The 26,538-nt window shown below is 52.1% G+C and overlaps 1 protein-coding gene across 1 annotated transcript in view; it reads left to right on the forward strand.

Moving 5' to 3' along the window:
• SDK1 (sidekick cell adhesion molecule 1) overlaps positions 1-26,538 on the forward strand; it is an 883,215-nt gene that overhangs the window by 721,793 nt on the left and 134,884 nt on the right. The window contains exons 18-22 of the mRNA XM_043561368.1: positions 6,779-6,894; positions 8,647-8,839; positions 15,829-15,927; positions 21,771-21,962; positions 24,698-24,819. Of these exons, the coding sequence (XP_043417303.1) occupies positions 6,779-6,894; positions 8,647-8,839; positions 15,829-15,927; positions 21,771-21,962; positions 24,698-24,819 (722 nt within the window). The remainder of the gene's footprint in view (positions 1-6,778; positions 6,895-8,646; positions 8,840-15,828; positions 15,928-21,770; positions 21,963-24,697; positions 24,820-26,538) is intronic.

The following is a 26,538-nucleotide window of genomic DNA, read 5'->3' on the forward strand; positions in this document are numbered from 1 at the left end:
CTCAGGTGCTCAAAAATGTCAGTTAACTACGCCATTGTTGGGGCCCATAACTCATCCTTCAACAAATCTTCAAAGGGAGGCCCAGTCAGTAAAACTAATGACAGTGATCATAACTGCTTTGTTCAGTTCACACACTCTTGCAAGACCCTTGTTTCGGACAAGCCCATAGGCTTCCACCTGGAATTGAAACGGGAGACAGGGAAGTCCCCGTTTTCGAGGAATGCTATCACAGGACAAATGGATGGCATGTCAGATGGCCCAGAGACAAACTTAGCCCAGGTCACTAAACCAGAAAAGTTTCCGTCACAGATTGATGAGTGCTGATATTTCAAACCTCGCCTGACGTGTAGCGTTATCTTGAATCCCTCGAAAGGAAAGCTTCTGTCAAAAGGGATGCCATTTTTTTTTCTTTCACAAAGCAACGACAAAAAAAAGGTGGGACTGTAGCATGCTTGAATTTTATTAGATTTACCATTCTGACAGCGTCATTCAATGCGGCATTCGGGGGCGCCTACAGCCACCACTTACAGAGGAGAATTTCTCCGTGAATGAAACAATGGATTTCTGGAATCTCAGGCTTTTCAGATTGAATTTTGCAGTAAAATCTTTATACCCTTCTTTTGGCTTTGGTATACATCGCTTACAAATGTGTTCTTTGATACATATAAATACACATTTATTCCTAGCATCCATTTAACTGTGACCATTCCGTCCTTCCTAGCATGTCTGCTATGTGTGCGGTATACTGTGGTGCCCCCCGCCCAGATCACCTCCTGTGGGGGACACGCCTATCACCAGTGCCGGCACCCAGCGGGCTCAGGGCTCACTGCTGTGACCCTCCTGGAACTGCCCACTGCTTCACTCAAGAGGACCCCCCTCCCATGGTCAGCCTGTGGCTAATGGCTCGATGCTCTGGGCATGGGAAAGCCTAGTCCCTTGGCCTCAGTTTGGGACAACAGCTTAGATCAGCCGAGGCCTCACTAGCTGCCATCTTGAAGAGCATCTTCTCATGAGCTGTCCTCACTTCCTCACCTCCTTCTAGGTGTATCCTCTGAGCCCTCATAACGCTTAATACAGGGAATGCTTCACAAACAGGGACACTCAATCTAACTCGAGTATGTATTTTTACAACAAAGTAACGTTCTACCCATCTCTTTTGAAGGAGTCACTCAGGACGTTTTGCTTTAATAATGTTCTGGACTGAGTTTGTCTCTCTCTGGGTCATCCGACATATCATCCACGGCTTCTCACAGTGCCATTCAAGAACAGAACCTTTCCTATCCCCCGTGCATCATCGGTCTCAGACTCGTTGCTGACAGTTTGCACTCAGTCTGGAAAGAAGAGTGATTCTGGGGTTGCAGGAGAATTGTTGGCTTTCGCTCTCAAGTGCGGGACAACGTAACCAGCTTCTTGAACTTGATCTGATACGGTTGCAACCAAACTCATAAATACCCTTCCTTCCCATTGTGTAGCTACAGGCAATTTCCCACTTGTGATCTTTTCTGTGTAAGATCAGTGCTTTGGGGAAAGGGGTTGCTGCAATCTGCCTGGTATTGTCACTTCATCACATTCCTTTCCCGTCACGTACTAAATTTCGGCTGAAGAAGGAGAAGATTATCCGAGCACACATCTCAATTTCCAATCATTGCCATGACATTCCTCGGGTAGAAAGTGCTTTTACTTTCGGAGTAGGTGGACCTAATAACTCCCATTAACCAGAAAGTTGTTCGTTATGCTGGGGAATTATGTCTCTGTAAATATAAAATAGTGTTAATGATATAGATGTGAACAGTTGTAATAAATATTATATACTTAAATATAAAGTACATAAAATGGACTGTAGGTCTTAACGACTTCAGAAATCAACTTTTCATAAAAGTTTTGTTACATGCATTCTTAGGAATGTTTGCAAATGAACTGAGTTGAAAAATCAAAAAAAAAAAAAGCCTGCATAGGCAGTATTGACATTCATTTCTATTTGATTAAAGAACTAAAAATCTGAAAAATTCATGACATATAAATATTAACTGTGTATTCTATCCCAAATATTTCAAAAAGTCAATTACTTGGAGCAGTAAAACTCTGTAGTCTTTTTTAATGAGTTGATTTATTTATATAGCTTATTATTTTAAAATACTTTTCGATTTCTAAAATTAGTAGACTCATTTTGAAATCCATCAAGAATCCACTCTTGCTGAATTTACATGACTAACCAGGAAGAAGGGAAGGGAAGGAGGGAGAAGGAAATTTCTTTAAGATCAACCCAGGGTGGTGCATTTGTTAGTCAGTGAACTTCATTGACAATCACTCGCCCACAACCCAGAGTTCACATTAGGGTTCGCTCTCGGTGCATACACTCTATGGGTTTTGATGACAGTATAGTGACCCGTGTCCGTTATAACCTCACACAGAGTGGTTTCCTTGCCCTAAAAATCCTCTGTGCTCCACTTTCTTCACATCCCTCCCTCCCCTCTGACAAGCGCCGACCTGACTGCCTCCGTGGTTTTGCCTTTTCCAGAATGTCACGCGGTTGAAATCGCACAGTATGTGGCCTCTTCAGACCGGCTTTTTTCACTTAGCGACGTGCAATGCATACATGGGTATAGTTTTCGAGTGTAATTCAACAGTTGTAAGTGTTTCAGTGGCTGCAGACCACAGTTTGCCACTCTGAAAAATTGACAGACGGCAGTAACCTGGGTGCTGGTGTGGCCCATCCCAGGCGCCTGACGGGCCCTGCAGCGCCTCCTGCTGGCCCACTCCAAGAACCATACCCGCCCCCCCCCCCCCCCCCGCCATTGCGTTATCCCACCACAGACTTTTCCATAGCGGATAAATTCCTGTTTCTAAAACTCCTGTGGTTTTTTGTTTCACATGCCGGAGTCGTTCGGTGCCCTTGGGTGCTGGGTGCTCACGACAGAGATCCTTGTCCTTGGCTGTGAGAATCGAGCCAGTGCTGAACGGCTTGAAGCTGTGTTGAATTTAAGACTGAGAACATACTGGGTTCAGTGCTGGGGAAATTATCTAGAGAAAATGTATTTTTTTTTTAAGCAAGGAAAACCACAAAAGAAAAAGAAGTGTGGAAAACCACACTTGTCACTTTACCAAACCTCTTCAAGGCCTGCAGTTAGGGACAGGAAAGGAGGACACTTCACATGCTAATTATCTGGGGAGAAAATGCCCCTGAGGCCTTATTGCGAGCAGTGGGAGGCCACAGCTCCCCTCAGATCTCCTGTGAAGCCTGCAGACAGGTCCCAGCCACCGCCCTCCGCCCTCCACCCGGAAGGTCTTTCAGCCTCTATTGGAAGCTGTGTCGAGAAAGATTTTCTGGCTGTACCTCTTTCTCTCACTTGAGAGGATTTTTATTCCACTGTCCATGAACGTGTGAGGCATTTCCGGCGACAGTAATTAGGGCAGCAGGGAGCCTATGGATGCCCGGGGGGAACTGCTGAGTTTGTGGATGGAGCCCAGGGTGGGTGAGAAGAAGGAACCTGAGGCTCCAGAATCTCCGTCCGGTGACTTTGGGGTGGAAAGGGCATCCGGCTCCATGAGCTTCAGTGCAAGGGTGTGGCACGAGCCATCCTTACCTCCTGACTTCGCGTGACTCCAGGTGAGAGAGCCTGGGCAAGACAGAACTGCGTCCTTGATCGGGTCACCCCAGGGCCCCCGGGGCCTGTGGTGGTGAGACCACGGTGGACCCCAGAGACACGCTGACCTTGGAGTGACCAGCCCAAACCAGGAAAGCACGAGCCTCTCGGGGCAATGATCATGTTGTCCCCAAAGCACTGCAAAGACGCAAGATGTCCTCTGAGGACACCAGGAACTCATTGCTCATTTAATTTATGCAAAATCCCAGTTCTCTGCAAGTGTTATGTTCTAGAGAACATCACAGCGTTGGACAGGAAGGCTGTATGGAGTCTCAGTCCACGAAACCTCAGCACTGAGCCTGCGTCCAGAGAGCGCGGCTTCCGGGAGAAAAGCACAGTCGCTCGGTGCTCTTCTCCCAGCGGCTCCTTTTCTTCCCTCCTCCTCACCCATCTGGGAGTCTGTCCTTTATCCCTCCGTTCAGACTGTTGACATTTTATGGGACTCTCAGCAGGTGAGATTAGAATCTATCCCCTGCCAACTGTTTTCTACGTGTCCCCTCTTTCTATTTCCTCCTTTTCTATTTCTTTTGCCTGCCTGCTCTGGGATTAATTAGCTGTTTTTGTATCTACATTGTTTTTTTTTTCCCCCTCTTGTCTTGTTCTGTATCTCTTTTCAAACTCACATAGTGATTGCTCTGGAATTTAAAATCTATATCCTGGGGCGCCTGGGTGGCGCAGTCGGTTAAGCGTCCGACTTCAGCCAGGTCACGATCTCACGGTCCGTGAGTTCGAGCCCCGTGTCAGGCTCTGGGCTGATGGCTCGGAGCCTGGAGCCTGTTTCCGAGTCTGTGTCTCCCTCTCTCTCTGCCCCTCCCCCGTTCATGCTCTGTCTCTCTCTGTCCCAAAAATAAATAAAAACGTTGAAAAAAAAATAAAATAAAATAAAATAAAATCTATATCCTTAGTGAATTACAGCTTCTCTTGAAGTGCAGCCCGTGCATAACGTGGGAACTTCACCAACAGATGCTTCCGGCGCCACCTTCCCACCTTTCGTGCCGTCGGGGCCGTTCACGTCACTCTTACCCACGTTACAAGTCACGAGAAAACGCGGCTCTTGTAGCTTTAAACAGTCAACTCTGTTTGAGAGTGAGTCAAAACAAGGAAAGAAATAGATCTACCTTCATTTGAACCGTGTCTGGAAATCATTTCTCCACGTAGACATGCGGTTTGGGTGTCCACTGGACAGCACATTCCCCCAGCAACTCTCGTAGTCCGGGTCTGCTAGTAATGAATTCTCTCCATTTTCGTCTTCCGGAAGACATCTTTATGATGCTTCCACAGGACAAGAACCCCGGGACGATAGGTTTTCCCATCGGTACTTTAAACATATCATACTCCATTGCCTTCTGGCTCACGAGAAGGCCGTTGCAATTCTCTCCTTCGTGTATCTGTCTGTCCGTATTGAACTTGTCTGGGCATCGGCACCAGCCAAGCCCTCCGTCCTCTGGCCGCTGGCGACTCATTAGGAAGTTTAGCTGAGTTTCCCTTACCCGGCTGTACGGTGTCCCCGATGGTGCTGCCCTGCTGTGTCACCGGTGAGCCGGCCCTCACGCTCTGACCCGTCAAGAGGCCTGTCTTTTCTTAATGTTCCAGACCACCGGGTTGTCCTGTCAACCTCGGCTTTCTGTGGGCTCAAGGAAAGTTAAGATTTTGTAGTTAGTTCAGCTTTTTCTTATTCCTGGATGTGAGGTTCTTCCCAGCTTTCTGCATCCTAGGCACCGCGACCCCCCCCCCCCCCGGGCGCTTTTAATCCACAAATGCTGAGTGGGGAACGGGACCGTGGACTCGGTGGCTGGTGGAGGGAGGGTCTGAGGTCTAGCGCAGCCAGGGTCCGGAGCAGATGGGAAGAGAGTGTGACTTGTAGAGCCCAGTTGAGGGGCTTGGGCAAATTTTATGCGTTTTTATTTCTGCCTAATGAGATGAGCTTTCCAAGAGGAGAATAATGAGAGATCACGATGATCTTTCAACAGGACCATGCTCTGTTCCCACATGTTCTGGGCCAGGAGACTGTGGTCTTTGTTTCTTTACCTTGAGCCAAAAGATCCTTTCAGTTTCTGTGTCTTGTTTCTGAAACAAGCAACCTTCCTTTGCAGAAAGTTGGATGTCACCCCCAGGGTGCTAGTCCCCTCCTTTGAGGCCGCTGGGGTTCTCATCCTCCACCGGCTCGCCAGGTCACATCACTGCCTTTTCCACAACACTTCTGATTCCCCCATTGCCTACCGTATATGTGATCAACCACTGGGTTCGGCACAGGAGGCGATGCCCAAAGCAACCTAATCCACTTCCTCAGCCACACTGCCCCTGTGCACCCCATGTTTCACCACGCTCACTGTTTTCTCACAGTGCACCAGAGATTTCATAAACACCAGGCCTTGCGTGCTCCATTTTCTGGATGGAGAGCGCCTTTCTCAAGGCCCGTCCTTTTGGGCCTAGTCCAGATGCCTCCTGACTTGAAGGCTTCCGTGCTTTCCTAGGACGGAGTCTGCCCCGTGAGTCTCCTGCTCCAGGGAGCGATTTGCCTGTATCCGTCAAATGAGTATCTCCCCTAGAATGTGACTTCCTGGAAGGCAGGCCATTTGGCACGTATATAGCTGGTCAATAACAGAAAGACAGCAAGAGTGGAAAATCTTAAAAATGGTGGTCCCGTAACAGACCAAGAGAGATTTAGCCTCCAAATGAATGAATAATCCATATGGGAAAGGATGCCTTTTTTTTTTTTTTTTTCGATACGAAGGATAAATTGGCTTGAAACATAGTGGTGTCTAAAGGGGGAGGGGCTTCTAGATGAAACCTTGCCTGAGTCTCACACGCCAAGTAACCAAAAAAGAAACCAGAGAAAGCTTTCATTAGCTATTTATCTCGGGATTCCTGGGAAAGCGTCACCCAGGAGATGATCCAGTCCACTTCTCCGCCTATGCCTTAAAGAATTCTCCAGAAGAAAATGAGAAATAGCCTAGTTCTTTTTCTTTGTGATGCCACTATTAGCCTCCAAAAACATTCATCACACTTCACTCTTCTCGATGGCGTAATTGCCTGTGAATCATGAACGGCAGCTCAGGGTGTCTTTCTCTTCTCTTCTCCCTACTGTGCTCCTGCTGTTTGCCCTGCTGTCCTCCACGACCGCCCGGGAACAGTGCCTACCGCACCCCCCCAGAATGTGCAGACGGACGCTGTGAATTCCACAACCATCCAGTTCCTGTGGAACCCTCCACCTCAGCAGTTCATCAATGGCATCAACCAGGGATACAAGGTACCCGGACCTAGCTCAGAACCCTGGGTGGCTGTCATGCCGTGTTCTGGTCTTGTGGGCTGCCCACCCCTCATCTCATCAAGAACCCATTGCACCAAGCTACAGTGTATGTCGACCTTGGTCGGGGCTGGGGGGTGGTCAGCATTTATCCAAGGTCTTATCACTTCTACTGGTTCAGGAACTCAAATTGTTAGTTTTCAAGAGGACGTTTCAGATGCAACAGAGTAATTTCTTTTGAAAAAAGCCATTCGTTTTAAAATTACCAGTGGGAAACCTATCTCGATTGATTAGAATCAGCATTTGTACAAACCACTTCTTCCCGGCAAGGAGTCCTCTCAGAAGAACAAAGGGCACTGGACGCAAGTGAATGATATTTCTATCAAGTAAGGGCATTTATTCCTTCCCCCTCTGGATTTAAGGGAGAGTTCTGTTTATAGAACCGAGACCAGAGAATGTAGGACACCTACCTGGACTGAAGTAGAGACACAGACCGATCCCCACCATCCAACCTCCTTCTGTCCTTAGCTACCAGAACATATTACCTTCACAGGTGTATTTGGACATAACTTCCCAAAGTATAGTTCATCTTGCCGACTGGATCAGCTTCTAGCTGGCCCGGGGTCCTGTGTTAATTTTACCTACAACATATTCACAGGTGTTCTGCATTAGAAGGTAGACTTACGGAAGATCTTCATGGGGAAGGGACTCCACCTAGTCCGCTCGAATTCTTGGTAATTTCAGATTCGGCGGGTATTAGTTCCTTAGACACATGGTTCCCTTTTTTTCCCCATTTGGATTCAACTTACAAAAACGCTTTTTGGTTTTCACTACGTGGCAGATGTTGCTAGAAATTTGTCCTGCCTTTTCTTCTTTTTTTTTTTTCTTTTTTTTTCTTTTTTCTCTTCTTTTCTTTTCTTTTTGATTCCCCAGAAGAATCTACAGTCAGAAGCTTTTTTGAAAGAAAATCATAATGATCAGATCAACCAAGATGATTTTGCCTCCTTGGCTTTCCTGTCAGGTCTTATTGGCAAGACCAGAGCGTTCATTCGATGGCTCGATGTCGGTTTGATCTCTATAAATACGCTTTGTGTCCTGAGGCAGGTCAGCCTTCAGACCTGATTAGCCCTGCAAATGTTTGGCGTCACAGGAATTAGAAGTCCCACTCATACACGATGTTGCCCGCATGTGAAAACAACATCTCTTAGAATATGTAGATGCACTATTTTTCTTTAAAACTGTAATCAACCTCCTAAAATTCTTTTCAGAAAAGCAGTGTGACATAAATCACAAATAATTAAGATTCATTCCCATTGAATCAGGGGGCTTCTTTTTGAGCCAGAGTAGGTGACTCTCTGGAAATAATATTTGTGTCCGTGTCTCGTTGTACTGATTAAGTTGAAGAAAGATGGTGTCGTCTTTATTGCTTAGTGTCTGAAAACATGTACATCCCGCATCATCTTTAAGTGAAGCGTAAGTGAAAGTTTGAGGAATGTCGGTTATTTCAAATTGAGTTAAAGTAGAGATTTTATTTATATGGACACGTATCAAATATATGATCTCAACAATCTACGAGATGTCTCTTAAAGTCAGTATGTTTAAGTGGGACTCTAAAACGTTAGACTTACAGAGTTTCTTGATGGTGACGTGGCTTTCTTTGAAGTTACGTCAACCACAAAATAAGATTCTGATACAGACTTGAGAATGAAGACATACAATTAAAAAGGATTTCTTTCTCACCCTGTCCCGTCCCAGCTTCTGGCATGGCCCGCAGAGATCCCCGAGGCCATCACTGTGGTCACCATTGCACCAGATTTCCATGGAGCCCACCACGGGTATATAACGAACCTGAAGAAGTTCACTGCCTACTTCACGTCAGTCCTGTGTTTCACCACTCCGGGGGACGGGCCTCCAAGCACGCCTCAGCTCGTACGGACTCATGAGGACAGTGAGTACCCATCTGTTGTGGTCGCACCAGCAGCCAAAGGCAGCCCTCCAGGAGCCCCGACCGCTGTCTCCTCCAGCGCTGGGCGGGGCCCACGGAGGGTCATCAGGAACCTCCATGTCCTCAGTGTTCGGGGTGCGTGTGCTCTAGGGAGATAGTCAGTGGAAAGTAATGGTAATGAGTGGTGGAAGGTGGTCCCTGTGATTGGGAGCCTGGCGGGCGGACAGAGCTCAGAGGGAAAGAGAAACAGTCTGGTCTCAGCCCTGTGGTCAGCCTTTCATCTTGCTGGTCCTCTCTTCCCCCAGATTTCAACTTCCAACCCCCTTATCTTCTAGAATGCCCTGCCAGGCCCCCCAGCCTGCGCCTTCCCTGACTCTCCCCAGGGCATCTCACCCTGGGCCCCTCTGAGCACCTTGACTCGGTGTTGTCTCTATCCAGTCAGTTCACACCAGCTCCTGCTCTGCCCTCAGACCAGATGACACTGCGGAAGGCATTATATGGAGAAGTCACCTGAGAAAATGACCACACGTGTGCACAAAGACACCGACATAGGGAGGCTCACTGCAGTTATTTGCAACTGCAAAACAAAAAAAGAAGAAAAACATTCAGATATTCCAGAGGGGTGTAATTGAAAAACTTATGGAATGACAATATACTAAATATTTCGTCAGTATTAAAAAAAAAAGTTTAGAGAGAAAATGGTCATGATCTAATGATAAGTGAAAAAATAATATACAAAACTGTATGAGATCCAAATTTTATAAAAACATTGTATAAAACTTGTATAAAACTCCATGAGATAAGAAAAGACCTTGAAGAAAATACGTCACATTTTTTTTAATGTTTTATTTATTTTTGAGACAGAGAGAGACAGAGCATGAACGGGGGAGGGTCAGAGAGAGAGGGAGACACAGAATCCGAAGCAGGCTCCAGGCTCTGAGGTGTCAGCACAGAGCCCGACGTGGGGCTCGAACTCACGGACCATGAGATCATGACCTGAGCCGAAGTGGGACGCTTAACAGACTGAGCCACCCAATATGTCACATTTTTGACGGTTATTATCTCTATGTGGTGTGATCTGGAGTTTATTTTACATTTTTGTTTGGATTTTGCCGCGTATCTCATTTCTACAGTGAGTGTGTCCTCTGTTTATAAGGACAGTTGAAACTAGTAGACATTTAAGACAGTGTCACCCAGGGCTGCCACTCGTCTGTCCTCCAGCTCAGGGTGTGGCCGGCCCCCTTTTCCACCGATGACCCCGATGGGCAATGTGGCGGTGGGGTTCTGACCTCCCTGCTCCTTGTGACCTCAGCCTCTGCAGTGCTCAGAGGCAGCATTTATAGGGGTCAAGGCCGTCCAAAATGAGCTTCCTCCTCCTAGCTGCCATCTCAGAATCCTGTTCACACCCCAGTTCTTCTCTCGGAGGATGAAGAGTCTGACCATTTCTCAGATCTCCTTCATCCCTCCCTGACTGCCCTGACCCGCTGAGCTCCCAGTGAGCTCATTTCCTTCCCAGATAAATGATTACGTGGGCCCCTAACCTGTCACACTCTCCATAACCCGGCTCTCGCTCCACCCTGTGACTGTGACTACCTTGCCGGTTCAATTCTGCAGATGCCTCGACAGCATGGAGTGATAGGATTATGGGATTTGTCTTTTCAGCGAGTGGACAGATAACGGTGGATTGATTTGCAAATGTTGAGCCACGCTTGCACACTTGGAGTAAATCCCACTTGGTCACAGTTTGTAATTATTTTTCATGTTGTTGGATTCTGTTTGCTGATAATTTGTGGGTGATGTTTTTGCATCCAAGTTGGTGAGAGATACTGGTCTGCAGTTTTATTTTCCTGTACTTAATGTCTGCCTGGTTTTGTTGTCAGGGAAACGTGGGCCTCATGAAATAAATTTGGTTGTGTTCTCCCCCTCTTCCACTTTCTAGAAGCAATTGCATAAAATTGGTGTCAATCCTTCTTTAAATGTTTGGTAGCATTTTCCAGTGAAATCCTCTGGGCCTAGAAATTTCTTTTGGGGGAGCGTTTCAGTTTCTCCCATGGTTATACTACTGTTCAGTCATCTGTTTAATCTTGGCTTAGTGTCAGTATCTGTGATTTTCACGTGTGTGGATGTCACACTCCTGGCGGTAGTCCCTTCTTCCATGGCTGCAGGATATGTCATTGTGTTCCTTGTTCATTTATGATAGCGGTGTTCTCCTTTTATATTTCTGTCATTCTTCCTAGAGATTTATCAATTTTGTTGATTTTTTTCTTGAGGAACCAACTTCTTGTTTCATCGAGTTTTCTCTAATGTTTTCCTATTTTTGGTTTCGTTGACTTCTGCTTGCTTTGGGTTTATTTTTTGATCTTTTTTTTAAATTTCTTGATGTGGGTACTTAAACTATGGATTTAAACTCATTTCTGTCATAAACAGTTGGTGCTATAAATTTTCCTCCCCACGCTGCTTTAGCTGCATCCCACATACTTTGATATATCGTGTTCATATTTTGCTATAGTGTGTTTCATTTTCATTCAGTTCTATGTATTTTTATTCCTTTTGAGACTTCCTCTTTGGCCCACGAATTATTTAGAAGTGTACTATTTAGTTTCCTTGTGTTTGGAGATTTTCCTGTTGCCTTTCTGCTACTGATTTCTAGCTAGATTCCATTATGGTCAGAGAGCACACTTTGTACAGTTTCAATTCCTTTAAATTCATTGAAGTTTGCTTTATGGCACAGCACACGGTCAGTCTTGGTAAATGTTTCATCGCAAGTGCTTGGAAAGAATAATGTGCATTCTTTTGTGGAACCTGCTTTTCAGCTGCGAATGTTATGCAGCCCTTCCCCCGCCCTCAGAGTTTAGGATTAAAGGAGAACATTGATCGCATTTAGCTCTTTCAGTTAAAAAAAGGATGTGTGCCTATCTCATCAAGTCTTGTTCCTACTGTAATTATATCATAATTAAATGCTGATTGACTGGTTCATTCATCCATCTGTCCCACACAGAAACAAGTCTGCACACTTAACATTCACGTGTCTGTGGAATGCCCGCCATGTGCAAGGTAGCCAGCTGGGTGTCGCAAGGGTTACAAAGATAAGTCAGCACAGCCTCTGCCTTTGGAGCTTACAGCCTAATAGGACATGAGGGACGTGGCTGAGGCCAGTGCCACTGAGGAGGGAGGTCTGGAGAAGGGGCTGCAGCCGCCCAGCAAAGAGGGACAGAAAATAGGTGGGGTGTGGGGTAAGTCTTGTGGAGGAGGTGACAGTTTGACAGCTGAGCTTCTCACACAGAGAATGTCTGAGGCCACTCCAGGGAGGAGGAATAGAACCGACAGTGGTAAGGAGAGTGTGCGAGTGTGACAGGGTATGACATGTTGGGTGTGGCTGCAGTGCAGCACGGGGCGGGGGTGGGGGAGGGAATGAGCTGGGAAAACTAGCTGGGAGCTGACCCAGAAGAGTCTCGACCGCTAAGTTCAGGCACTTGGACAAAGACATTCTGGGTATTGGGGAACCACAGGAGGTTCTCCATTAGGGGTGCTATTTGAACAGATCTGTAGTTCTAGAAGCTCTGTCTGGGGGTTTTGTGATGGTTGGACTGGAGGTATGGGTGAAGGATGCTGGGAAGAAGGCACGAAATTACAAGAGCCCACCTCCAGGCTGTGGAGACAAGGGGCAATGGATCCTGAAGACGTGTCACGGGGAGTTTGGGTGCTCATTAATACAGGGGTACTCGTTAATAGAGGGGTGGAAAGAATCACCCAGGATGGCCTAACATGCTGAGGTTCATGTGACTGTCGATGAAGAAGCCAGCAGTGAAGATGTGGAAAAGTGGTCTGGGGTGAGGACGCGGGGCTGGACTGGGACACACCGGGTGTGCAGTGGCTGTGGGGCATCTGGGCCCATGTGGCCGATGGGCAGCGGAGGGGCATCTGAAGTGGACTGGGGAGGGCTGGCAGTTCGCAATTGTGACCTTACTTTCCGAGAAAGAGTTAGGGAAGGTAACTGAATATGCGGTCTAAGCACAGATGGAAACATTTGAAATCCGTTCTACCCCAGGGTGTCTGTGCTGTAAGATCCCAGGCAGTTAAAGCCACCTAAGCACATGAAGTCACTCTAAGGATCGGGTGGGCAGATTGTGGGGCGGGGGTTAAGACAAGGGGGAAGCCACTGGACTCTAGCCCAGTCACACGGGACCTGCAGGTTTGGGGACTGAGGGTACAGAGGGGGCATGCAGGGGACCCGTGTGGGGTCTCAGAGAAGGAGGCAGCCTTGCCTGGATGAAGGGTACTTTCTGCACTCGTGTAGGAAAGCACAGCCCCCTCACGTCTGTAGACAGTGTGTGGGGGGGTAGCTAGTGGGGGACACACTTTAGGAGAATCGCCCTTGTAGCTCTCCATTATGTGCGTGTTTTCATTCTTTGGCAGAAGAGGCAAGGCACTGTCTCTGCTCAAGCCGCAGCCAGGTCCAGCTGGGTAGCAGACCTCTCTTCCCAGAGAATATTCATTAAAAACACGAAGTGGCGGGGGTGCCTGGGGGGCTCAGTCGGTTGGGCATCCGACTTTGGCTCAGGTCACGATCTCATGGTTCACAAGTTCACGCCCCGCGTTGGGCTCTGTGCTGACAGCTCGGAGCCTGGAGCTGCTTCGGGTTCTGTGTCTCCCTCTCTCTCTGCCCCTCCCCCCTCATGCTCTGTCTCTCTCAAAACTACATTTAAAAACATTTTTAGGGGCGCCTGGGTGGCGCAGTCGGTTAAGCGTCCGACTTCAGCCAGGTCACGATCTCGCCGTCTGTGAGTTCGAGCCCCGCGTCGGGCTCTGGGCTGATGGCTCAGAGCCTGGAGCCTGTTTCCGACTCTGTGTCTCCCTCTCTCTCTGCCCCTCCCCCGTTCATGCTCTGTCTCTCTCTGTCCCAAAAATAAATAAACGTTGAAAAAAAAAAATTAAAAAAAAAATAAAAAAAAATAAAAAAATAAAAAATAAAAACATTTTTAAAAAAACCCACAAAGTGGCAGAAGATGACTCCTTTCAAACAAGAGAGAAAATTCCTGGCTCGATTCTTCACTTAAAAAAAAAAGAAAGAAAGAAAGCCCAATTGTTGCTGGTTAGTGGACAGAAATGGTGGGGAAACATCCCATTAAGCTCTGTGGTCAGGAAATAGAACACAAAATGCACTTAGACCCACCATTAGTAGGTAAAAAGAAAAATTGGACATTTCTTTCTTGGCAATTGAGAAAACTGGAAGTGATACCATCTTTTGAGAGTTGTTTAATGGAGTCTCAATTTTTTGGGGGGGAGGCAGGCAAGAAGCCTGTTTTTCCTGTTCAGAATGTGAACTGTCTCACGGAAAGGTGGCGGTCGGGTGCTAGCTTGGCCCCATGGGGGCCGTAGGGACGGCTTCCCTTGCTCTCTGGCTGACGGCACCTCCCTTAGCTCAGCAGCCAGCAGGTCCCCTTCCACAAAGCTCCCACGTGATGGGAACTCGGGGGCTGGGGAGGGGAGGGTGGGCAACACAGTAAAGAGGAAACAGAATATAAATTTTAAGCCCAGACATTGCCAGCTGCTTCCAGCAGAGCTGGAGGACAGCATATTTGGGCAGGAATCCAAGAAGCAGAAACACTGAGAATATAAAAGGAGCAAAAAGCTTTCTTTGCTGCTCTATCGATTGAAAAAAAAAGAAGTCAGTTCAAAAATCCATCAGAATGTCTTTCTGGAAACTCAAAACTGGAGGCAGATGAGCGTGTTTCAACAACCGTTCTATTTTACCGTCTTCCCTACTCAGAGAGTGGCATTTGTCAGTGTTTGAGCTTATCCGTAAAAAGTCTTTTGAAAGTTCCACCCAGATAAGTGTATCTGCCGAGGCTGTTGCCATTTTTTTTTTTTTTTTTAAATTACAAGTTGCGTTAGGAAGCTTTGTCCAGGTACCAGCCGAGCACCGCGTTCTGAATCCACCGTCTGCAACCGAGGCTGGCCGGAGCCGGCACGGGGGTGAGGCTTCTCCCAAGGAAGCCTCCTCTGCTCTCTGGCCAGACGGCCAACACGCGTCACCCATGACTTCGCGCTCTCCTATTTTAAGCTTGACATACTGCACTGTGTTATTACTAGAAAGATCTCAGTGTGGCATGTTCGGGGTCTGACTGGAGGAGCCATGTGGGGCAGAGAGCTCAGCAGGAACCGCCAAACCACCCCCCCCCCAGGGGGTGGGGGCCTGTGCTGGGGGACTGGGTTCCTCAGCTCCTCCCGGCTCCCCTCCTGTTTCTCCAGACCTTGTGTGCCACAAGGCGAGGGGTCCCTGGCCCTGAGGGTCCATGACCGTGGATTGTTCACCTCACGCTGGGCTCTGGGACTTCTTGTCTGGGTGCCTCTCACAAATGACTGTCATGATACTAGGACAACACAGAGCTGAGAATAGCGGCCGGTATCAGGCAGCGTTTCTGTGCCAGGGCCCTTGTTTCATTCAGCTTTATTCTCACATTTGCCTGGCCCAGGGAGTTATTTTTATTGTCCCCGTTGTGCAGAGAAGCAAACGAAGACTAGAGAGTGTGAGGAACTGCGTCGGGGACGGGCCTTGAGTCCGGCCGGCTGTTCGTTAAGCCGCTGTTCCACCCCGCGACCCTCTGGTGTCAGGAGAACGGCTGCACAGGGCAGGGCCCCTCACAGGCCGGACGCCCGGGTGCCTGGGGCTGCTTGTCGGGACCCAGCCAGCCTGGTGGTTCTCATTAGATCAGATCGAGGAGAAGGAGAGTGAAGTGTGGCATTCTCCCACGGCCCGTCGCTTGGGTTCTCGGCGTGGCTGGGACGAAGCTGAGCAAAATAATTTACGTGCCCAGAGCCCAGACACCTTCCACCTCGAAATCCCTCACCCCCGCAGGATTTGTACTGGCGCTTCCTTCGGCTCTGGCCTGCGGGCTGCCCTTGCCGGGTTAGAACTTTCCACACAAATCTGACCCAAAGAGAAGGGACTCTTGTGCTAACAGGCGACTTTGTTTTTAACTTATTTTTAGAACCAGGAGCTGTGGGACATCTGAGTTTCACGGAGATTCTGGACACATCCCTCAAGGTCAGCTGGCAGGAGCCTCTGGAAAAAAATGGCATTATTACAGGTTAGTGTCCCTGTCTTCTGAAAAAGGAAATGCAGACTGTGTCCCAGCAAGGAGATGGCCTGGTCATACCCCGCACAGCCCTCTGGGTAGACGTGCACTGGCGGCCTCTTTGGGTAGCGGACGTGTCCGCCTGGCCATCGACAGAGGGCAGAGGGCTTGGTCGCCACGCCCGAGATCATGCCCCTGGGGCCCCACGTCCTTTGGGGTATTTCTCTGTGGGCCACAGCTTTCGAGTCAGAGGCCAGGCCTCCGTGCGTTCTCTTAACGAACCTCTAGAGCCTTTGATCAGGGAGAATCGGCATTTTGTGGCACATCCCTTCACACACACCGTCCCCCTCGATTCTCGAGGCGATGTGGCAAAGTATGTGCCGATATCATGACAGATTCTCAGAGGACGCTGAGGCCCAAAGGGCCCTCCTTCAGCAGGCATGCACCAGACGTCCACTGTGTGCAGACCCTTTGCTAAAACGCTGCGATCCGGCAGCGGCCAGGGCCCCGGGAGCCCCACGGGGAGGCCTGGGTGTCCTGGCTCGGGCTCCTTGCCCCTGGCCCCCCGTACAGGGTCTTCGGAGGACCCCGGCTGACCGGGGCGGCCAGCCTGCCCCGCCCTCAGACAGGCTCCTCTCTGACTTCAGGCGTCTCTGGGGAGCGGTTTGTCTTTTGTAGGGCTTTGATGATTTTTTTCGTATAGAAGAGGCTTCACCTTTTAGGTTCAGGCTTAATTTAAATCTTGGCTTGAAAAAACAGTTCTGGGTTTGGTTAACAGCCATGCAGGCTTTGGCCTCAGGTAAAGGTGGGAAGGACCGTGTCCCACTGTTTCAGGGGCTCTGAGGGCTTCAGTTCACCTCTCAGACCCTCCGTTTCTTTGTCTGGACAGTGATACAGCCCTCGTGGGGCCGTAGGGAGGAGGCCCCGGGCGGCTGCGCGCAGCACCATCCAGAGCTGCGGCCGCCACCGGCCCCTTCCGTTTACTGAGCGCTTTGTGAAATGTCAAGCCAGCCACTCGTGTCCCCACAGCGCGGCCACGCGCCCTGGGACTCTGCCTGCAGCATCTCCTGTCATGTCTGGGGCTCCTGCCTCGGCCCTCTAAGCCTGGACCCTGAGGCCTCAGGGGGAGCCAGCTCCTGAGCGAGTGGTGTCCATCCTTCCTGTGCATCTGTGACAAACCTGTCCCTCAGCGGATAGCCTGACCGCCTGCAGAAGCCCACGGAGGCCCTCCTGTGCCCGACACTCCAGAAGCCCGCTCATGCTAGCCATGCACTGGAGAGACCAGGAGTGACGTCCGTCCCCGCTGCCTGGCCTCGGGGCCACGTCCTAGACAGCAGCAGTGGCGACCCCGGGCACTTACCACAGGCAGGCACCTCAGCATTGCAGGATCCTGTTTAGTTTGGAACAAGCACACAGAGCACCTCTTACAACCCCTGTCTGAGACCCTGGTGTCGACGTCCCAGGGTCACGTGGCCGGCACGGGGGGACAAGTGTCTGTGTTCTAGCCTCTCCCTCCTCAGTGTGATGGCGGTGGGGTTCACACCATGTTCCTAACGCCGACCCAGGGGCTCCCGTCTTCCTGGGGTCATGGGCTCCCACCGAGTGTCTCCACACACCTGGCAGCTCTCTGGATGAGGTCACTTGGTGCAAAAAACTTAATTATATGCAAACATCTCAACAGCTGAATTTGAAATTAATGGAAGCCTACCTGCCTCTGTATCGCCGACACCACCAGAAACCCAGCTCTGCAAAGACAGGATGTGGGCAAAGGCGTGTGGCATGCCGTGGTCCTGAAATTGAGAACCGTGGTCCCCTGTGGACACAGGTGGGAGGCACCCAGCATCACTGTGTCCTCGTGCTGTTTCTGGGGCTCCAGGCCGTGTCCCGGGTGCCCTAAGGCATAGCCTGGGGACTGCCTTCCTACCCTAAACTCCTCTGTTCCCTTCCGTTAGTCGGGAAACTTCCTGGTGCCAACCTCTCCTGCTTGTCCACAAAACACTACCTTGTCTCCTGAGCTCGGCCAGAGGCCCCTATAGACTGGTGTGCTTAGACCACGTCCCAGAGGGCACACGGGCCCCGATGCGGCCTCTAACCCTGACTTTCGACCAGGGTACATCTGTGGGTCTGGTTCTGCCCTCGGAGCTAACGTTTTGAAATGCCTCCTGTCAGCAACGTTGTCACTCCAGGAAAAGGGAAGAGTCACTATTGAAATTGGACAGCAGGGCCCAGATCTGTTGTGTATCTGGCAGTCCCCTCAGCATCCATCAGATCGCAGGTGTGACTGCGAAACGACAAAGGCCTCCTGCTGCCTGGAGGGAAGAAACTGAACAGAGTGTGGGTGGGCAGAGCAGGACCTCGTAGACAGCAGCAGCCGGTGTAGGTGAACTTTGTTTTCTGCCACACAGAGGGAGGAAAAAGCAAAGCAAGCAGGACCAGGGAGAAGCGCACAGAGGACGACTGCCCTCGGAAGCAAAGGGCATCCAGCTCAGATCTCTCAGGGTCGGCTCCAGTCCTATGGCCGGAACGAGGCTGTGCTCAGCGCCGACTTCAGAGGCGAGGCGTCCACATCTGCGCGCTTGGGCCCTGTGACCGCCGTGTCTCAGAAGTCTGGCCAGGGCTCCGTGGTGGACACGTATGGACCCAGAGACTTCCCTTCCGACAGAGACACAGTTGGCCCCCGCCCCGTCCTCTGTGAACGCACCCCACACCTCGCTCCTGGTGTAAATCTTCCGGTGGGCGCGCCGGCGCACGAAGTCACCGAGCAGAGCCGGCGTCCCCGGCTGAGCCGTGGTTGCCAGTACTCGCGATTTACGATCATCTGTTCTCGCCAGCTAATAGGGCTTAATGAATTCATTTTCGTATTTTATTTAAACAAATACCTGTGGTTACACGCAGCAGCCTCGTGTTGTTCAGCATGGACCTTGGCCATCGGAGCTCCTGGCTGCTGGCGTCCTGGTGCTTTCTGGCACCGCCGTGACCTCAGAGCCACGGACGGATGCCCCGCTTCCCCTGTCAGCCACGTGGTCCCCGTCTCGCTCTGTCTGGCTGCGCTGTCCCCTTTCCCACGCAAACTTTACAGCGTGCCCGGGTCCCTGCAGCTCTGGGGAGGCCTGCGGAGGAAGAGGGCCTAGCGGAGCCGAGGCCCGACGGCCGTGGTTTCCTTGGCCTCACTGCACGGGCCCCCCAGTCACCTCCCCGGTGACCCCTGCCCTCGGCGAGGCCCTCCCCAGCCCAGGCGGCGCTGCCCTGACAGGTCAGCACCCTCCCTCGACCGGGCTCCCGGGGGGCGTGCCAGCAGCAACACAGAGCCTGCCCCGGGCTCCGGGGGGAGGATTTCGCCAAGTGCAGCAAAAGGAAAGCCTGGTTTGTGGGCAGACCCGGCCTCCAAAGCCACCCACCATCCTTCTGGAGGCTCCCTGTCAGTGCAGCTGCTACTGGGGCCGACGACAGCGGCACGGTGTGGTCCTCTGCGTGGGGCGCTCGGTGGCCGAGACGCCCGGAGGAAGCCGTTCTTTATCCGCCTCCCAGTCAATTCACGGCCAGAAAGAGAAGGCAGCCCCGAGCAGGGGCGGCCTGCCCGCCGAGCAAATTGCCCATTGCGCTTATTGTAAATTCCAGCATCTTCCACTCTCCCTGCGTAAACTCTGATTTATGAGGGCCAGGATGCAGACAGACAGCTTGTGATTGGATGTACTGCTCTCTTGTAGAGAATTTACTTCAGATCAACAGAAAATTATTTCTGAAGCTCCTGCGGCCGTTCGTCTCCGTTAGGCGGCATCCGGAGCAGGTAGGAGGCCCGCTGAAGGCGCCGGTCGCCAGAGGGGCGGCCCCTCCTGCCTCCTCTCGCGACTGGAGCAGGTGAAACGCCCCCGGGCCAGAGCCGCCAGGCACAGCCGAGCTTTCCCGCGCCCTTCCTGAGCAGATGAGTGTCGTTCGGTTTTGTTTGCATCCGCAAGGGTCGTGGCCCACCCGGCGACCAGGTGTGATGCTGACGGACTCCAACAAGGCCCCCCCACTGAGGACTCCAATCGGGTTTGGGCTCCAGGTTGCCATGACGAGCAACATGCCATATTTCTGTGAAGTTTGACGAAGGACAGCTTTCAAACGGATAAAACTGTCTGACGGCCAAGCTCATAGCATTTCGCGACGCCTCCTGCTGTAGGTTCAGGGAAGACGCGGCCATCAGACTGCTCAGAGACGTGCCAGGTGGAGCCAGGGTCAGGGCTTCGGCGACAGGGCCGTGCACGGGGGGGCTCTGTGGGGAAGCACGCAGCCCCGGGCCAGCCCTAGAAACCCTTGGCCGCTCCCAGCAAGCCCACGGACCTCTCTGCCCCTTAGTTTTCCCCGCCGTAAAGGGGGTAGCGACAGCTCTGACCCGGAGGGTCCGCTGTGAGGATTAGATGAACTGATGTGCTCAGGACGCCCCCGAACACCAGGAACTGTGTGTTTGAAGCCAGTAATTTGATTTTTAATCGTACAATTAGATCCAAATTCCGAACTGACAAAATGAAAAGAACAGGTTGGCCTGGCGCGCTGAGAAGGAGGGAGGCAGGATGTGAGGCGGGAGGTGAGGAGGGAGAGTCTGGGGTATAGGGGGAGCAGGGCAGCCGCGTGGGGCGTCACCTGCGGGGCCTTGTGCAGGGGAGACTAGCGGGAGGCGGGCAGGCAGCCCACAGCCCAGATGGGTGTAGCACAGCACAGGGGCCCAGGTGGAGGTGATGTACGCAGAGGCACCCAGCGGCCAGTGGCCGGGACCCCTCTGCTGCCCTCCTGCCCCGGATGCCTGATCGGCACCGCCCAGCTGGGGGGCCTGGTGTCCGTGCCCCAGAGCCCCCGGGCTGTGGGACTGCAGACAGGCAGCAGCTTCTGACATTAATTTTTTTTCGAAATATTAAAGTCCCAAGATGCTCTCTAAATTCTTATTTACCTGCAAGCACAAGTTTCTAACTATATTTATTGCCTTCATCAGAATGAGCTTTAAGACTCCTCTCAGTGCTTCGGTGTCCCGAGTTTATTGACTGGAAAGACAGAAGAGCAAGCATTTCGGTGGTTCCCCTCCCCGGGGGGCCCGGGAGTGCTCTCCATCACTGTCTCCCTCTTCAGGAGCCGCTCTTAAGGGTCCCTAATCACATAAACTCCCCTCCACGGGGGGCCGATTCAGGATCTTGCTGAGGCTTTGTTTCCCTGAGCCTAAAATCACGGTGGAATCCGAGGCTGACTAAACTGTAATCTCGAGCCCCCCGCCGGCCCCCGCCCCAGACGGAACGGCGTCCAGGGGAAGGAGAAATTTCGCCAGGAAAACGGGAGGCTCAGAAGGTGGGGAGCAGTAGAAGTGGCGCCCGGGCCCAGAGGAACTTTTTAGGCAAAGCACTTTGTGCGGGAGAGAGCGTCAATCAATCATTTCATGAGGGAGAAAGTGGCAGTGTTTCCACAAATTAGTTGCAACCCAGGAGCTAGCTCCTGATTTAGAGCAGGGTATAATGAAAATACCAGCCTACGAAAATGGAAATATTGATGAAACGCATCCACGTTTTGACAAGAGTTGAAATCAGGCGCAGCAGGCTGGTGGCCATCACTCTTCTCTCCGCCACCCACCCAGCTCCGGGGCTGAGGTCGCCAAACCCAGGCAGCCCTCTGGGTCTCGGGGGGGGGGGGGGCAGGGGGGGGTGCGGGGACAGCACTGTGGGCCGGTGGGGGGCGCACTGGGCCGCAGAAGAAGGGGCTCGACTCCGAGTTGGGTTTGGGCAGGCTGCGCGTCCTCCCGGCCCCCCGTGCTGTGGCGGATGTTCAGACACAGCGCATCTGGCGTGCCCTCGGCTCCCGGGAGGTCCGGCTAACTCTGTTCTTGCTCCTAGGCTACCAGGTCTCCTGGGAGGTATACGGCAGGAACGGCTCCCGGCTCACCCACACCCTCAACAGCACGACTCACGAATACAAAATCCAAGGACTGTCCTCGCTCACCACCTACACCATCGACGTGGCTGCCGTCACCGCGGCGGGGGCCGGCCTGGCGACCTCGTCCACCATTTCTTCCGGAGTGCCGCCAGGTCAGTAGAGCCCAGCTGCCGCTCGTCTGAGGACGTTGCCCTCAGAGAACGCCGACGCCTGGGGCTGAAGGCAGCTCCGTGTCCCGGCCGCCGGGGACCTTCAAGAGAGGGGGGTCCGCTTCCTGCTGGCGGTGGGGTGGGAAGCGGGCCCTGTGGCCTGAGTCAGCCCCGTCTGCCAGCACCTGCTGTCGGGTGGCGGGGTGGGGGGGGATCCCGCCCCGGGGAGCGAGCTGGCCGTGGGGTGCGGCCCTCCAGGGAAACGGTAGTCGGGGCCTGCAGGGAAGACGGTGAGAGATGTGGGTGTGGAAACCGAGAACAGGAAGCATGAAACTTCATTCCCCGAACTACACAATGGAGACTTGGGTGGAGATAAGAAGGAGTTGGAGGAGGTGGCAGGGGAGGAAAGATCTTGCAGACAGAGGGAGAGGCAGACGCGTCCCCAGGCGCCGGGGACTCAATTATCTTCCCGAACATGCAGCACGCTCGCTCCAGCCTTGGAGAATGGCACTCAGCTCTTTTCTCTCTAATCTTAAAGTTTCTGTTTAAAATACATGTTTTTCCTGGGAATTCACAAACACAAGTGAACGCGGGAAAGTGCTGTGGGCTCTCGGTTCGACTGTAATTCTAGCTGTCAGTCTCTGGCCACTCACAAGATGCCAGTTTGCCTCGTGTTGGCTGGTCTTCGAGGGTTAGGCCCTGAAGCCCCCTCTGAAGTCTGCACGTCCCCCCATCGTGCCCTCCGCCTCCCTCTCCCTCCCACTCCATGTTCACACCCAGCCGCTTTCTTGGAAGGGGGACACGTGCAATCTGGAAGGGACGCAAAGCAAATAAAATGGATAGAGGAAAAAAAGAAATCCGCCCAGGAAAGAGTGCATTCTCCTCACAGGGGCCACGTTCACGAGAGAGCTCGGCAGCCGCCACCCCCAGTTGGGTGCGATGAAGGAGGAGGGCACGGTGTCTCCTCTCCTCTGAGCAGCGTGACCTCGTAGGACACTCTGTAGAGGCCAGTGGCCACCCGCTCTGCCAGCTGGGCAGGTGTCCCCAAGCCAGTCTCTGTCCCCAGATACCTGGTCACCGCACCCTCTCTCTGAGGTGGCGGGTCGGCACGGCCACCCACAGCGCATCCCAGGGACTTCTGGGGCCCGCAGATGCGGGGCGGGACTGGAGGATTTGCCTCTGCAGCAGGTGCTCAGGTGGTCGGGGACCATGCTTCCAGGCAGTCCGGTGTCTCTTAAATGCGTTTACAAAATGAGTTTGCTTTTTGAAAGAGAGCAGTCTTTGACTGCCAGAGAGATTCGTTTCTTCGCCATCAACAGCCCGTTCCCACGGCACACGTTTAAGATACTGTTAACGCCCTGATAACCAGCGATGATGGCGGGACGCTGGATGTGTGAGAACTGTCTCACGCTCAGCGATGGACGGCGACTTGGGGAGCATCACCACGTGTAACCAGGTCCCCCTGGGTCGGCTCAGGCACCTTACGGACCTCCGGAGGCACCACGGAGAGAGAACTCGCAGGGAGAGGGCCCCGCTGTGCCAAGTTAACCTTGGTGAACTCACCTGCAGCTGGACACGGGTCCAGGGCCTGGAGATCTGTCTGGAAGCAAACTCACACCCACCGTCACATCACGCTGGAGGACTGTGCTCCGCTTCATGCACTTCAAGCTCACAGCCACTAAATGTCTGGAGCACCACATAAAGAGTCCAGCGAGCCGAGAAATACAAAGACAAGAGTCACTTGTCCTTCGATTTAAACATTTCCTGCTTCAGAGTCATGAAACTAGACTCGGGAAGGACCCTTGATGTCCTGAGGACCCTGCCTGTGCCAGTGCTGTCCTGACCGCTCACACGGCCTTACTGTCCCCATGCTCGTCCCGGTTTGCAGCCCCCTGCCCCCTCCCCCCCCAGCGCGACATGTTCCTCGGACACGGCGCGGGCTGCCCACCGCTTCTGCTGCCTGCACGGCATCCTTGCCGGCTTCACCCCATCCCCCTAGCCTCCCCGTTTGTGCTGCCAAGATAAGAGCCCATATTTCAGACTCACGGTATCCCGCTTCTTAGCGGGACCGGCTCTCTGGGGGAGCAGCCTGCCCGAGGGTCTCCACTCGGTGAGTAGGCCAAAGACCCATGTAACCTCCCAGGGTGGGCATGTCTCCCCCCCCCCCACCCCGCCATTTCGTTGCCGGAGCAACTGAACTCAGGCAGAGTGGGGAGAGCCTTGCATTTTCACCCGAATGTGGTTGTCTTGGAAACCGGACCCGGGAGCCTAAGGCTCAGGACCCCGCGCACCTGACAGTGATACACGGCACCTGCTGTCTTCCGCCCGCCCCGCTCCGCTTGCCCCGGCTTCACGGTCCTCACCAGAGAGACGGTGGGTGTTTGGTCTCTGTGCTCTTTCTGGGGCCAGGAAGAATGACATCCGCTCACGCTTACTTCCCTCAGCCTGTAGCTGTTAATTACCGGCTGTGCAGAGACACGAGTAAGTCCCACCTTCCGAGTTTATCGTCTGGGGCCGCGTGTGTCCTCGCCCCACTGCAGAGGCCGTGGGGCCTGATGGACGGCCCTAGGAAAGTAAGGATCGTGCTGGGGTCACGTCCCGGGGAAGCAGTGCCTCTCGCTTAGGGGTATTGAAAGCAAATCTGGGCGTCTTGAGACCGTGTCCTTGCTGACACATTTGATGCGTTTCCTAAGCTCTCAGAACCTCGCCTCTCCATGTTTTCTTTCCTTTCTGTCTAGAGCTCCCTGGTGCCCCGTCCAACCTGGTCATTTCCAACATCAGCCCCCGCTCAGCCACACTTCAGTTCCGCCCCGGCTACGATGGGAAGACGTCCATCTCCAGGTGGATCGTAGAGGGACAGGTACGCGCTCGCGGAAGCGGACGGAGGGCTTTCCAGAGAGCCACACGAGGGCCTGCGTGTGGTGGTGGGAGACTCTGAAGAATGACCGGTCAGTAGCGCGGTGACCCTCGGGACAGTGGTTGGGGAGGTGGTCGTGTTTGCAGGACAAGAGACTGGAGACGACAGGCTGCTGAGGGCAGGATGTGGACGGACACGGGAGATAGGGACGTGAGCCTGCGGGCCATGGAAGGAGTGATTGCTAGTGCTCACATTCAAGTTTGACTCCAAATAGGTACCCAATTGGATAGCATCCTTGATTTATTTCTTTTTAATTCCATGTAACAATTAGCCACCAAATGTACGTGTGCGTGAATACGTGCCGTGAGGACAGCATGCTTGTCCCAGGCAGTAAAAGGAATAGGAGGGGTTTCTGTCTTGGGAGAAAGACGCTCAGGGTGCTGGGAAAGGAACGTGCACATCGCAGTGGAGGACCCAGCAGGAAGGCCTGAGGGCAGGTCACACGGGGTCCCGGAGACGGGGGTAGTGCCACACAGGCCACGGTTCCATGTCCCAGCAAGAACAGGAGGTAAAAAGCTAAAGAGACAAGTGATGGGAACAGCAACGTCTCCGGACCGTTCTTGTCTGCAGGAACGTGCCAGCGACACTCATAGCTGTGCTTCTGCCCTCTTGCGAGATAAGTCACTCCTGCATATTGGCTGTCGATCAGGGAACAGATTCTATTCAGATCCTCAAAGCTTTCACTAAGCAACTATTTCCAAAAACCTCTGCAGGATTCTGGAAGCCCAAACCTGCTCGTTGGGACTCATCGATAAATGAGACCACAACAATTATTTCCTTAGGAAATAAAGTGTCCCCCCCCCCCCCAACGTCAAGTTGAAAATAGCAGGTCCCCAGTGAATGGGAATCAAGATGATGAAAGCGAACTTTAAAATACACAGAAGAAATTATGGGAGAAAATCACTCTATCTCATGAAAACCAATTCTAGGTCTCAAGGTCCCTCAGAAATAGCTGGGCAAGGCCTGCGGGAGCACGTGGTGCCCTCTGTATCACTGCCCACGGGAGGGCTGCACCCCGGGGATGCCACGGATGCAGGTCTCCCAGCTTTAGGCCTGCACGTGAGGCTCGGCGGGGCCACAGGGATGTGGTGGCTCACCGGACGGAGGCTTCGCTTCATGCCTCTGGGGCCAGCGGGGATCACGGTGCTCTGTCCATATTCTGTCTACCAGAATATGTCTATGTTGCATGGCTCCAGTTTAACGTGAGGGGGTCTGAGACGGCTCTCAGTGTGCCCGAGAGGAGGAAACGATGTGGTGGACACAGAGCAGTTTCTCTGCCACAGGACATTTGCTCAGTACTGCTGTCCCACGACCACATCTTTAATTTTAACATAAAAAATTTTAAACATACCGGAGAGGAAAGACGGTAACGCAGTGAACTCCCATATACCCATGACCTAGACTCATCTGTTCTATTACCTAGATTCATCTAGTCCCCCTCTTTATTGTTGCTGAGCTGTTTTTTTTTAATGCTTTTATGTCATAAAATGCAGCTATGAAAAATAATGGTAAAGATTACGTTTGTTGACTTACTGACATAGAAAGGTGTTCCCGTACATATTATTTAATGCAAACGAGCAGATCAAAGGTAGTAGGAGTTGTATTATGTGAAGTCATTTGTGCAGAATTATGTGGTCATGTTTGTGTATGGAATGGTAATGT

This window comes from Prionailurus bengalensis, chromosome E3 (assembly GCF_016509475.1).
Source record: "Prionailurus bengalensis isolate Pbe53 chromosome E3, Fcat_Pben_1.1_paternal_pri, whole genome shotgun sequence".
Classification (NCBI taxonomy): Eukaryota; Metazoa; Chordata; class Mammalia; order Carnivora; family Felidae; genus Prionailurus; species Prionailurus bengalensis.